The sequence below is a fragment of the Heterocephalus glaber genome, unplaced genomic scaffold (genome assembly GCF_053883595.1).
Source record: "Heterocephalus glaber isolate CG9 unplaced genomic scaffold, H.glaber_assembly_v1.0 deba00001579, whole genome shotgun sequence".
NCBI classification, from domain to species: Eukaryota; Metazoa; Chordata; class Mammalia; order Rodentia; family Bathyergidae; genus Heterocephalus; species Heterocephalus glaber.
Genome location: NW_028258360.1, coordinates 422,923 through 436,245, shown reverse-complemented (window position 1 = coordinate 436,245; position 13,323 = coordinate 422,923). Strand labels below are relative to the sequence as shown.

The 13,323-nt window shown below is 38.4% G+C and overlaps 1 protein-coding gene across 1 annotated transcript in view; it reads right to left on the bottom strand.

The window, feature by feature from the left end:
- Positions 1 to 13,323, bottom strand: part of Tm9sf2 (transmembrane 9 superfamily member 2) — a 66,136-nt gene continuing 52,813 nt past the window's right edge. Inside the window, exons 13-17 of the mRNA XM_004858623.4 lie at positions 12,353 to 12,512; positions 9,923 to 10,074; positions 8,440 to 8,551; positions 4,029 to 4,200; positions 1 to 683 (exon numbers count right to left, since the gene is read on the bottom strand). Coding sequence (XP_004858680.1) covers positions 616 to 683; positions 4,029 to 4,200; positions 8,440 to 8,551; positions 9,923 to 10,074; positions 12,353 to 12,512 — 664 coding nt within the window. The 3' untranslated portion in view covers positions 1 to 615. The remainder of the gene's footprint in view (positions 684 to 4,028; positions 4,201 to 8,439; positions 8,552 to 9,922; positions 10,075 to 12,352; positions 12,513 to 13,323) is intronic.

Here is a 13,323-nt window from a genome sequence, read left to right as displayed (position 1 = left end):
TGTTTTTACAATATTTATTAAGGTAACAAATTTATAAATTGAAAGACTCAGAGGCACATAGTTTAAAAGGCCAATACCATGGGAATAATGAAGTCAACACAGAAAACTAAGAAGATATGAACAGTTACAACCAAAGATTTTTAAAAGTTACATTCCCCCCAATGAACACATCATAGGAATCATCCTTCAAAATTACCATGATAAAAAGTTATTTCCTTCAAAGAAAAATAATTCTTTCCACCTACCGAGCCTAGAAAATCCTATTTACAATTAACTGTCCTGCATTACACCAGTATTATGGCCTCCTCTATTCTGCCATTAAAAGTACTGAAAACTTTATAGCTATTATATTTACAAATGCACATAATATTTATTAAATTTGCTCCTCATCGAGAACAACTGAATATATACTTAAATCAAATCACAATACAAATGCTTTAGTGTCAAAAACACATTTTGTGGGGACAGGTGTATGGGAAGAGGTGTATGTAGAAGTATGTTGTTTCTGTAGGATTACTAGGCCAATAAGTCTGATAAAACCCAAGGTAGTGACAAAAACAGGTCTTTGTTGATGAAGAATTTTATTTCTGTTTTTACTGGACACACTGGGCTTCTTCAGTCAACCTTTACCACACTGTATATTTTGGTAACAAACCAAAAGCATGCAAAGAAGCCAATAGTTCCTAGAAAAGAAAAAACAAAAATAAATACATTTTCAAACAAAGTTTATAATTTATACCAACATTCACTTTTTTTTTTGGTACCGGGGATCGAACTTGGGACCTTGTGCTTGCGTGGCAGGTGCCGGAACCACTGAGCTAAATCCTCGGCCCTCCAACATGCACATTTTAAATGACTGGTTCCTTTAAAAAAAAAAATCCCCAAACTCTAAGCTATCAATGGCCAGGAAAATACCAGATCCATGGCTTTCTAAAAAATATAAAACTACTTCAAATCAAATTTCTTACAAAAACAGATACAATTTTTATACTGTAAGATTACCTAAGCTTTCCATAATACATACTATTTTCCTTACTACATACAAAAGATTGAGTTAAAAAACAAAAAGAATCCCAAATTTCTCTTCCTGTTTAAGAGTATTTTATCACGAAATGGAATTGCTACTAAAATATTTTCAAGGTATGGTACAAATACACTTTTTTTGGTACCGGAGATTGAACTCGGGACCTTGCGCTTGGAAGGCAGGCGGTGGCACCACTGAGCCAAATCCCCAGCACTATAAATACACTTTTAAGGGCTGGGGATTTAGCTCAGTGGTGCCGGCGCCTGCCGCACAAGTGCAAGGTCCTGAGTTCAATCCCCAGTACCAAAAAACAAAACAAAACAAAACCAAACAAATACACTTTTAATTACTCAGATTCACAGAATAATAGGAGATACTTCCCAAGTACAGTTATTGGAAGTTATCAGTTTTTAAAGAATTGCACTAAAAGAGAAAAATGCAAAGCCAAGGTTTTGGCAAGTGACACAGCAAGGAGGATGTCCCCCAGATAAGTGATGGGGCCTGGTGCCAGAGCACAGGGCGCTCCGCGCAGTTGGTCCTTAGATGAGATGACCGACATCTCCAGTAGAAATTTATTGGCCCTAGCCGTCTCTGTATACTGTTATGCAGAATAAAGGAGACAATTCATGCAAAAAATATACGCCTTATTTTCAGGGATCTTCATCAAACTAGAAATAAAAAATCTGAATGTTAGTTGGGGAGACTTTTCAATGTGACAAAAATGAAGCTGAAAGGAGTTAAGTGACCGTCTCAAGGAGTGTGGCCTTTTCTGGTTTCAAATGGAGTACACTTTTAGATTCAGAGACTGTTTTGTAAAAGAATATACACTAAGTTATAAAACTGCCTAACATAATTTAAAATAAATTGAGACATACCATTTATCCAGGACTAGCCTCTGAGAAACCCATATGCACACAGAAGGGGGCAGATACACCTCCTACCCTGTACAAGGCTTACATTTCAAGTCCCAACTGCTTTTCAACATTGTCTTAAAGGTAAAGCAAGGAAGAGCAGCAATACAGGAGATTCTCTAAACCGAGAGACCTCTGGAAGTGTGAGGGTGACTGGTCCTAACCGCGGCCACGAGAGGCCCTGGGTGCCAGGCCCCAGCGCACCTTGGAGGACACACAGGGGCACCTTGGGTGCTTCCAAAGGGTCATGGAGGCTCAAGGAGAGGCTGGGGTTAATTCTACAAAACCAATGGTGAAGAAACAAATGTGTTTAAATGATCTTGTGGTTGGCAAGAATTAGAATGAGAGGAGAATATACTTAGGATGAGGAAAATGTGTAAACTTTTAGGTAGGGGAGTGTTTTATTTCCCTTACACACAAGACGGAAGAGCAGTTATAGGGGACCAGACTGGCACCACCACATCATCTCCAGTTTTGTCCTTTTCCTTCTCTTACTCTTCCTTACTGAGAAAAACATTTTATTACTACCATCCCGGTAAGCCCACAGGACACAATGAATACTGAAAATGGCATCTCTTCTTGGGCTACAGAATATTTTCATTTTGTAAAATGGATTTTGTTTTGTGAGATCAAATGGTGTCAACCTGGAGTTCTCAAGTAAATACAGACACAGTCCCCTTAGAAAAATACAGAGCCTTTGCACATTCCCACTCTCTCCCTGTCTTCGGTGAGTTTTGAGACAGGATCTCACTCTGCAGTTCAGGCTGGCCTTGAACTTACTACAAGCCCACACTGGCCTCCAACTGTGGTAATCCTCCTGCCTTAGCCTCCCAAGTGCTGGGATTACAGATGTGTGTCACCATGGCCAGCTCCCTACTCTTAAACAAAATCCCTTCCACAAAATGAAACGCAGGATAAGTTAATGTCCTCACTGCCTGATCCTATTCCATGTGGCTCCAGAATTTGGATTACAAAATCGGATTAATAATGAATGAAAATATGACATCTTAAAAGCCATAAACAATAAACTTTAGGTGACAGCTAAGCTACCATTTCTACATGTGCATTTATGGTCACACAGGTACAGAGGCATAAAGATAGCAACTCCTTGCTTTGTAAGCGTCTGCCACCTTACAGCCCATTTATGGACACTCATGCCTGTGAGCCTACCCTGAGCGCAGCGCCCTGAGATGCTCAGCCCACCCTGGGCCCAGCCCGGCTCACTAAGGACCCAGGTGCCTGGGGCCTGTCCTGCACTGAGCCTGCTGCCAGCCCGCCACACACTACCTCACACTCTCAGCTTTAAGGCAGGAGTAAAAGCAAACAATTCTAATGGAAAAAAATTTATTTCTTTTTCCTTTTTGGTTCCTTATACAACATACATGACAATCCTGGGTACAGTTTTGGATGTACATTTTGAGTAATATTACTTTCCTGTGACAGAGAAAGGTCCATAATTTTTTTTTAAATCACTCCACAACTGTTAACCAAGCGCACACAGGGTGCTGAGAGACCAAATACTTTTACCAATTCAATTCGATGTGGCTCCAAAATTCTGATTAAACTCTGGATTTACACATGTAAAGTCAATGTCCATCTAACACTCATTACATACTGTCAGGTGCTTTGGTTCTAGAGTGGAGCTAAGACGTCTAGTTCCAACTTCCAGAATGAGGACTGTCCTATTACTGTCTTTTCTGGAGGCTGCCCTCTTGGCCTCACCTGGTCCTCTCCTCAGTGTCTCCCCATGACTGGGCCTAGGCGGGAACAGCTCCCTGACAGCCTACTCTGGAGAGGGCAGGGAGCATGTGCACACCACACAGAGGCGGCGGGGGGTAGCACGAAGGTGACAGGCCAACTGCTCTGCTTTCTAGCACCATGGACTCTGCCTCACCTTCTCTCGTGACTTCTGTTTTATCCCCTTTATCACCTTTGCAGAACTGAACTGCACAGGTGGGGGCACTAAACCATGATGCTTAGTTAGTGTTGAGGGCCAAGCACAGGAGCACTGAATAAAAGGAGCCTGCAATGGGTTTTTTAAAGGGAAAATATTTATAAATTGTGCAAAAATTTTTAGTTAAAAATAATGTTACCTGTAAAAAGAAAGAAGATCAAAACCATTATCATGGTATAGCCAAAGTACAGAATTGTACTTGCTGTTCCTGTGATCTGCAGCTTTGAAAAGAAGTAATGTACTGCATATATTAAGAAATATACTGCAGTGAAGCCGCTGGTGAGGAATGAACGCCACTGCCAATGGTAATCCTAGGTAGGGAAGAAAGTAATTAACAGCAAGATTAGATAACATGTAGTTACAGAGCAAACATTACTTCAGTGAAAGCCCCCCAAACCTAATTTTTGCCATCAGTTCCAACCCCTGGCTTTTACTGAGTTTTGTGCACTTCCAGCCTCACTAAAGGTACAAAGAAGCATCTCCTACCTGTTGTGGAGCTACTTAAAAACAGGCTAAAAATGTGAGGCAAAATATTAAACAGTTTATGAGTAATAACATACTTAAAATTTTGTGATTCTCAAGGAAAAGCAATGTACAAAAGCTTACATGGTTCAAAATTAGTATTAATTACATTAAAGTCTGGTCAACTCTATATCAGGAAAGTTATTCTATTAAGGGCTGGCTGAAATACATTTTTAGTTAGTACTAATACAATTTAGACAAGTGAGGTGATTAAAGCAGCTCCTCATGCTGTGTACATAAAGTGGCTTATGGGTTAGCAGGAGAACTTCTAAAAGAGAACACGTCAAGATCTTTCCCTGACTTGGGCCAGGGATGTAGCTCAGTGGCACCTCACAAGTGCAAGGTCCTGAGTTCGATCACTGGTACCAAAAAAAAAAAAAAAAAAAAAAAGATCTTTCCCTGACAATTTAGAATATGTGAAAAATAATATATTTTAAAAAGCAAACCGGGCCGGGGATTTAGCTCAGTGGTTCTGCCGCCTGCCTAGCAAGCCTAGGTCCCGAGTTTGAACCCCAGTATCAAAAAAAAAAAAAAAGGAAACCAAGATTAGAAAATCTTAAAGAACCCACACTCCAAAGGAGAAAAAAAAACTACTATACAGGTAATAAATGAATTGAGCAGAGCTGGATGTGGTGGTGAATATCTGGAATCCCACCACTGGGGAGGCTGAGGGTGACAAGTTCAAGGCCAGCCTCGGAAATTCAGTGAGACTGTCTCAAAATAACAAGGACTGGGGGTGTTGTTCAGTGGTAGAGTGTCCCTAGGTTCAAGTTCCAGTGAAGGAAAGAAGGAGGGAGGGGAGAGAGGAAAGGAAGAATGGTGGGCAGGAAGGAAGAGGGAAAGTAGATTTCAGGATATGAGATCTACATGCAAGAAACAGGTTTTTTTTTTCCTTTCTTCTTATTTATTTTATTTTTTGTGGTGCTGGGGACTGAACCTAGGGCCTCACACATGCTAGACAGGCAAGCCTTCAGCACTAAGCTGTATTTCCAGCATCTTTGTCTTTATACATCAGCAACAAACAACTCAAAGAAGACATAAAAATATGAAGGGATGAATTTAACCAAGGAGCTAAAAGATTTATATGCTGAAAGAAATTACAGAAGACCTAAATGGGGAGAAGACACTCCAGGCTCAGGAACTGGAAGACCTGATATGGTTAAGATGGCAGAATCTCCAAAGTGAGCTAGGAGTCAATATAATTCCTATCAAACTTCCCAAGTTTCCCTATCAAACTTTCCCAGAAACAGAAAAGCTGATCCTCAAATTTCATAAGGAATTCCAAGGGGCCCCAAATGGTCAAAATAACCTTGAAAAAGAACAAAGCTGGAAGACTCATCTATCTGTATTTCAAAGATCACTAATCAAAATAACTACTAATCAAAAGTGTGATACTGATGTGAGCATATAGATGACTGGATTAGAACCGATAATTCAGAAGTGAACCCATACATCTATGGCCGACTGACTTTCAACAATAGCCAACTCTGTTCAAAGAGGGAAGAATAGTTTCTGCAACAAATGGTGCTAGGAAAGTTGGACATCCGCATACAAAAGAATGAAGCTGGACCCCTACCTCACACCATATACAACAATTAATTCAAAATGAATCAATGGCCTAAATATGTAAGTTGAAACTGTAAAATATAGAAGAAAACATAGGGGTAAATCTTCCTAATCTTGAATTTGGCAATAAATTCTTAGATATGATATCAAAAGCATGAGCAACAGAAGAAAAAATTAAATTAGACTTCACTGAAATTACAAACTTTTGTGTAAAGGCCATCAAGAAAGTGAAAATCACAACCTACAGAATGGGAGAAAATATTTGTAAATCATGTATTTGATAAAGGCCTACATCTAGAACACATAAAGAATGCTTACAACTCAACAGAAAGACAATTGACTCAATTTAAAAATGGGCAAAGAACTTAAGTACACATTCTTCCAAAGAACATATACAATCCATACAAGAAAAGATGCTCAGTATCATTAGTCACTGGAAAATGCAAATCAAAATGAGATATCATTTCATAACCACTGGGACAGCTATAGTAACAAACTAAAACACACACACACACAGAAAGTAAGTGTAGCCAAGGATTTAGAGAAACTAGAACCTTTGGACATCACTAGTGAGAATGTAAAATGGTGGTTCTCCAAAACGTTAAACAAAGAATATCGGACAAAGCAATTTCACTCCTAGGTATACACCCAAAAGAACTGGGAAAAAAAACCCAACAACCCAAAAAACCAGACTGCTATTCATGAATGCTCACAGCAGCACTATTTATAATAGACAAAAGGTGGAAATGACCCAAATGTCCATCAATGGATGAATACATAAAGATATGTTGTTAAACCTACACAATGGAGTATCATTCAATCACAAAAAAGAGTAGGGTATATGTGCTACACCATAGGTGAACCCTGAAAGTATTCTAAGTGGAAGAAACCAAGCACTAAAAGACCATATATTGTATTTATAAGAAGTAACCAGAATAGTTTATCTTCCAGAGACAGAATCCAGACTGGTAAAGATTGTCAAAGTCTGTGGGAAGAAGGAAATGGTTTTATGTGAGGAAGGGGAATGAGACTATTTTGGAACCACAGAGAGGTGCTGGTTGTTCAACACAGCAAATGTGTAAGCACCAGTGAGTTCTGCACCTTAAAATAGTTAATTTTACGTTATGTGAATTTAATTTCAATTGAAGACCATCATACTTGGCTTAACAGTTAGACTTTATCTTTTGTGTAGAAAACAACTATAAAAGAATGGATTTAACATCTAAATCTTTAAAAATCAACTATATTACATATGAATGTCATCAATTTGGTGTTGCCATGAATGTAATCATTACAGTGTAATCATTGAGACACTGCACAGAATTTTCCCACTTATATTAAAATATTTTTACTAAATTCTCAGAATCTAGAAATATCTATGAACAAGAAGCTTTTTAGTTGTTGTTTTTTTTCTTTCAGGGCTGGGGTTTTGAACCTAGGATTTCACACACTAGGCAAATGCTCTACCACTGAGCTACAACCTCAGCCCAGAATATCAATTTTTAAGTAGGCAGATGTAAAACTAAACAGTGAAAATTTAGCAAAGCATATATAAAATATCTAACAGTAAAAGCTGGGCATGGTGGTGCATACCTGAAATCCCAGTACTTGGGAGGCTAAGATAGTAGGATCGCCACGAGTTCGAGGCCAGCCTGAACTACTTAGTGAGTTTAAGGGTAGCATGGGCTACACAGTGAGACTGTCTCAAAAAGACAAAAACAGGGCCGGGGATTTAGCTCAGTGGTTTTGTTGCCTGCTGCACAAGCACAAGGACCCGAGTTCCATCCCTGGTACCAAAAAAAAGACAAAAACAATCAGCGGTGCTGCACCTGCCTGGCAAGCACCAAGGTCCTGAGTTCTATCCCCAGTACTGAAAAAAAACCCCCAAAACTCTAAATAAATAGACCAAACTAGACTTCACTCAATCCTAGAAGGCCACATTCAATTTAAGAATATAGGGCAGGGGCCGGGGATTTAGCTCAGTGGTTCCACTGCCCGCCTCACAAGTGCAAGGTCCCGAGTTTGATCTCTGATACAAAAAAAAAAAAAAAAAAAGAATATAGGCCAATTTCTATGATAAACACGTATTTTCAGAAATTATTCATAAATAAATCGGACACACATGTTTAAATACTGTGTTGTTTCTCTGGTGTGAGAAACTGAACGTGGAAATAAGGACTGAGATGTATAATGGATGTTGGGAAATGGGAAGAAAGTGTTCAAATGGGAAAGAGAACAAGGGAGTAGGGAGGAAGAAAGGAAGTGACAAGAAAAAAATGAAAACAGAAGGAAAAAATGGAAACATTTTTTGTACATGGGTGGAGAGGGGGCTTGAGGGTGGGAATGGGATAAAATAAAATTTATTTTTAAAAAAGAAACTATCTCAGTAACAGTCAAGTTGCAATATGCCAAAGTTATAAATACTGTCTATGAATTAACACAAGTGCACTGTTAATACATACCTCTGCACATAGATGGAAATAACAAAGAAGTATAGTTGCTTCAGAACATGTGATAACCAAAATGATAAACACCAAAAACAGGAAGCCAAACATGTAATACATCTGGTGTGACCTACAATCAAACACATCAAGATGAAACTATAAACATTTTCTCTCTAACATACTAAATGACACAGTTTCATTTTTCTTGAACTGAGAAAAAGTTGCTTTTTCCTCCAACTAACCAAACAAGTTCAACTTTCATAGGTTTAGATGGTATGGGTGTGTGTGTGTGTGTGTGTGAGTGTGTGTGTGTGTGTGTGCAGGAACAGGAAGGATATGGCCATGTCACTGGGTTTTTCACATTTTGATCAGGTAGACCCTGAAACTCCTTTTCATTTCAGTATGGTTGGTCTACTTGCCTACTGGGGAGTCAGACATATTTGATAAAAACTTAATGGAAAGGCAGACAAACTTGGAAAAGGTTGCACTGATACATATGGTTTCTAATCACCCATGTTAAAAATCAGTTGAATTTGGAACATTACTGTAACTGAGAAATATTCTAATCACTAAAAAGCTCAAATGTCATTCTAATTTTATGCTACTTCAAATCTTGGTATTGTCTGTAACGTTCGTTAAGGTAATCTAATAATGACATAATATACTACTATAAGATACATGTGCACATGTAATAGAGTATCTCAAAATTAACTACAAGTTCTCCACGGGAACACAAAATCAGAGAATGAAGGCATGGTGGGACTGAAAGGATGCAAAGGTCACCTGGATCAACTCGTGCTCCGATGCCTGTAACAGGCATGCAGAGGCTCTCTCGAGAGCATGCAGATTATTTATAAATACGGGTCTAGAGAGACTCAGGTTAACTTCCTGTCACATGGCAGCTGTATGGCATAATTACTTAACCTCCAAAACCTCATTTTCATCTCTCTAAAATGAGATAATATCTATGTTAGAATTCTGAAAAGTTATAAAAACTAAATAGGATGAAGAATCAGCTTTTGATTAATATTAGCTGTTATCACTATTATTCTTTTTAAAATAACTTTTATCCCATTCCTCCCCTATGTACAAAAGCTTTGTTTCCATTTTTTCCTTCTATTTTCATTTCTTTTCTTATCCCTTCCTTTCTTCGTTCCCCTTCCCATTTCTCAACATCCATTATACATCTCAGTCCTTATTTCCACATTCAGTTTCTCACACCAGACAAACAATGTGGTATTTAAACATATATGTCCGAATTATTTCACTTAAGGTCACTATTATTCTTTATCCTATTCTTTATCTTAAGGTCACTATTATTCTTTATCCTAGGAAAGATAAAATAACCTTTGGCTGTTACAATTTTTGTAAGTTAGAGAATTGCTTTACATTTCGAAGATACAAACAGTAATCTAGACTAAAAACAAAAGCAAAACAAACAAAACCCCCCCTAAGTATTACATATAATGGTAACAGGAGTAAGACTTCATCCTTAGCTTACCAAATGCTATTCAGAATGAAGAAAAGCTGTATAAAGATGCAGCCGAAGGGCAAAATCCCTCCCATGATAATACCAGGCAGGGGCTTTGTATAGAAAGACTGTTCAGGAATCTGACGTGGAATCTGATTGGTTCGAACTGGGTGTTCAATGGCCTTCAGGAAAGGAAGAAAGAAAGGATTCATAATTACATATCTGTTTTCAAAATTTTTCTCAGTACAAGATTATTGGCCTGCTTTTTCTCAGCTTCCATGCTGACACTAATGGCAATGAAAGTCTACTTAAGCCATCAAACTGAAATTTGTATTTAGAAGCAATGAACCAGACACCATCAGGTACAATACCCAGTCTGTCTACTGGAACGAGTCAACACTGTTTTCAGCAGGTAGCCAGTGATTAATGGCTTTAGACAAAGTAAGAAATATGCAGGAGAGAATATAGTACTTGGAAAATAATAGTTAATAAAAAGGTAGAGCTAGGTTTTTCATTTTAATTATATACTTACTGTAAGAAATCAGATGGTTCTGAAATTTTTTCAACATTTTTTAAAATCTGGAGGTGGGCAATGACATCTTTATTAAATTGCCCAATTTTACTAAGAGTCAAGAACATGAAAAAGGCAATGAAAGGCTATATGAAGCTTTATAACCATAAGGTACGGGTGATCTCAATTATTCTCCCTTTTAGGACACACTAGGCGGTAGTATAAAAATACTTGCAACCTAAAGTTCCAAACATCCCTACATGGGGAGAGGGGAATATACATGTGAAAAAGCTCAAAAACATTCTTCCACAGTTTTTGTGATGATAAACTAAAATTTAAAACCTATTTTCATTGAGACTGGATTTCCACAGACTAATTGTTTTATATGCAGATACACATGTGTTCAGGCAGATAACCAAATTATTCTTCAATGCAAACCATTTTTAACTTCTAAAGTAGGATTAATTTAAAAATTTTTACACTTAATCTACATGTTTTGTTTTGTTTTCTTTGGTACCGGGGATCGAACTCGGGACCTTGCGCTTGCGAGGCAGGAAGCAGAACCACTGAGCTAAATCCCCAGCCCAATTTACATAATGTTTAAAAGTTCTAACTCTGTTGGTTTACTATTCATAATACATAAATTTAAAATATTTAAACTAGTGCCAGAGAACTGAAAAATTGGAGAGTCCTGATGTGCCAGGTGGATGGAGACCACGGTGCCAGGTGCATGGAGACCACGAGGCCAGGCTAGCCCCTGTGAGTCACTCTTGGACGTGCTCCCTAAATGCACCCGCCCCTTACCTTCTTCCTTGGTCTGAGAGCTGGGACCCAGGGCCTCCTTCGTGCTAAGCAAACACTACCACTGAGCTATTCCCCCAGCCCCTGTCACGTTACTTCTTTTAACTTTGTGGATTTGATGTCTTTCAGAAGGAGGAGAGACAGAGAAGGCAGTAGGAGAAAGATGGTGATGAGACAAAATATATTCTTATTTTCTTCCTAGCCTGAGGGTAGAAGGACCCAGCAAAGAATGAATGGTAGACTGGAGGGATGGAGAGAAAAAGAAATGAAAGACTGAGCTTTGTCTATAGTCTTCCTTAAAATCAAATATTAGGAAATAAGCATGTACAATTTACTTCAAAGCCATGCATCAAAAAAAGCGTTAATCTTACTTTGTGGTCACTTTTCTTACATATTTACTCCCTAAACTGCGGCATTTGTTAAGATAGTTAAGTACTGTGCACTAGTGACACTTCTACTTAGGAAAAATAGACACATTTTTAGAGTAAAAGAGCTAATAATGTACATAACATCAAAAATTCAAAGTCTTCATTTATTTATTTTCCCAACCACTTATCTATTATCTGTCTGTCTGACAGGGTCTTGCTATGTAGTTTAGGCTGGCTTTAAACTCACTATGTAGCCCAGGCTGGCCACAATCCTCTTGTCTCAGCCTCCCGAGTGATGGGATTACAGGCATCTGCCACCACACCAGGCAGTTCTCATTGGTTTATATCAGCATTTCTTTTCCAATTAATCTATTAGTTTCCATTTATTTGAAAAACTCTAAAATCTAAGAATATACCCGTAATACCTCTTTACTCCATCCCTAATATTAGTGGGGGGTTTTGTTTTAACAATACGGGGGACTGAACACAGGGCTTTTGCAGTGAGCTGCACCCTTAGACCTTTTTGCACTTTTAACCAGGGTCTTGCTAAGTTGCTGAGTTGCCTAGGCTGGGCTCTAACTTGCAGGTCTCCTGCCTCAGCCCCACAAAGTACTTCCTATCACTATGACTGGCCTAATAATAGTATTTTAAGAATTTTCTATGAAGTCCAGATTCTGTAAGACAAATTCACAACTGTTAAGATATTTTTATAATATCTTTCAAGGTGGAATATTTCTACAGCTGAAATTCAACTGCATAAGTTAGCATCTATAAACTTACATTCTTCTTAAAACCAAAGTATGCGCCAATAAATGTCAGAGGCACAGATATGCAGAACCAAAGGCCCAGTATGGCAACCAGTGTGCCGAAGGGAATGGCTGCTGATGATCCTTCTCCCCAGAGGATGAGATTCATTATGAAGAAGTCAGCAAACACGATCCTAAAAGACACAACAGGTTTTCTGGTAAAAGCAGCATTAGAAGCAAAGTGAAGTAGTAACAATACATGACACCACAACTTGTGTTTCTAACCGCTGCATCCTAGGGTATGTGAATTTAAAACTTTACTAGAACCTAGTATTTGCTTCTTCTGGTTGGTTCTTCTTCTGAATGAAATTCCTACAAGCAAACTGCAGAAGTTACCTCTTTCCATATTTTCACCACTGTTTTAACCTGGATTTCCTATGGACAATGGCAGTAAGCCTCTGCTATTTGCTTGCTTCCAAGACTTTACCTTCTGTGACTTGCTGGTGACATCCACTGCTCATTTTCCATCTGGGCTGCACGTCTTTTGCCAAAGTCACACACGTCAATCATTTACATACTCCAGAGTGCCTAAGTCTTCATTACATATCCTACTCTCCCAGTCTGTGGATTTTTCTGAACCTAAACATCTGAATGTGTACTTCCTTTCTTGCTTTCTTCTCAGTACATTTAAAAAAATAATGAGTACATGTTTGCAGTACATAATGTTTACATCCTTGTGTGGAGTTGGTTCATATACATAACACATCCTAAGTCCTTTTTTCCTCCTCTTTCCCTTCCTTCCAACTCCTGATCTCCTCCCCATTTAAGAGATGTCTCCCTACTTCCTATTATCTTTTATTTTGCTCTTTAATTTATGTGTACTTTGGGTTTCTCATATAAGAGAAACCATGTGACATTTAAGCTTGATTCTCTGATTTATTTCACTTAACATTATGGTCTCAAGGCATATGTTTTCCTACAAATGACTCACTTATCCTTTATGGC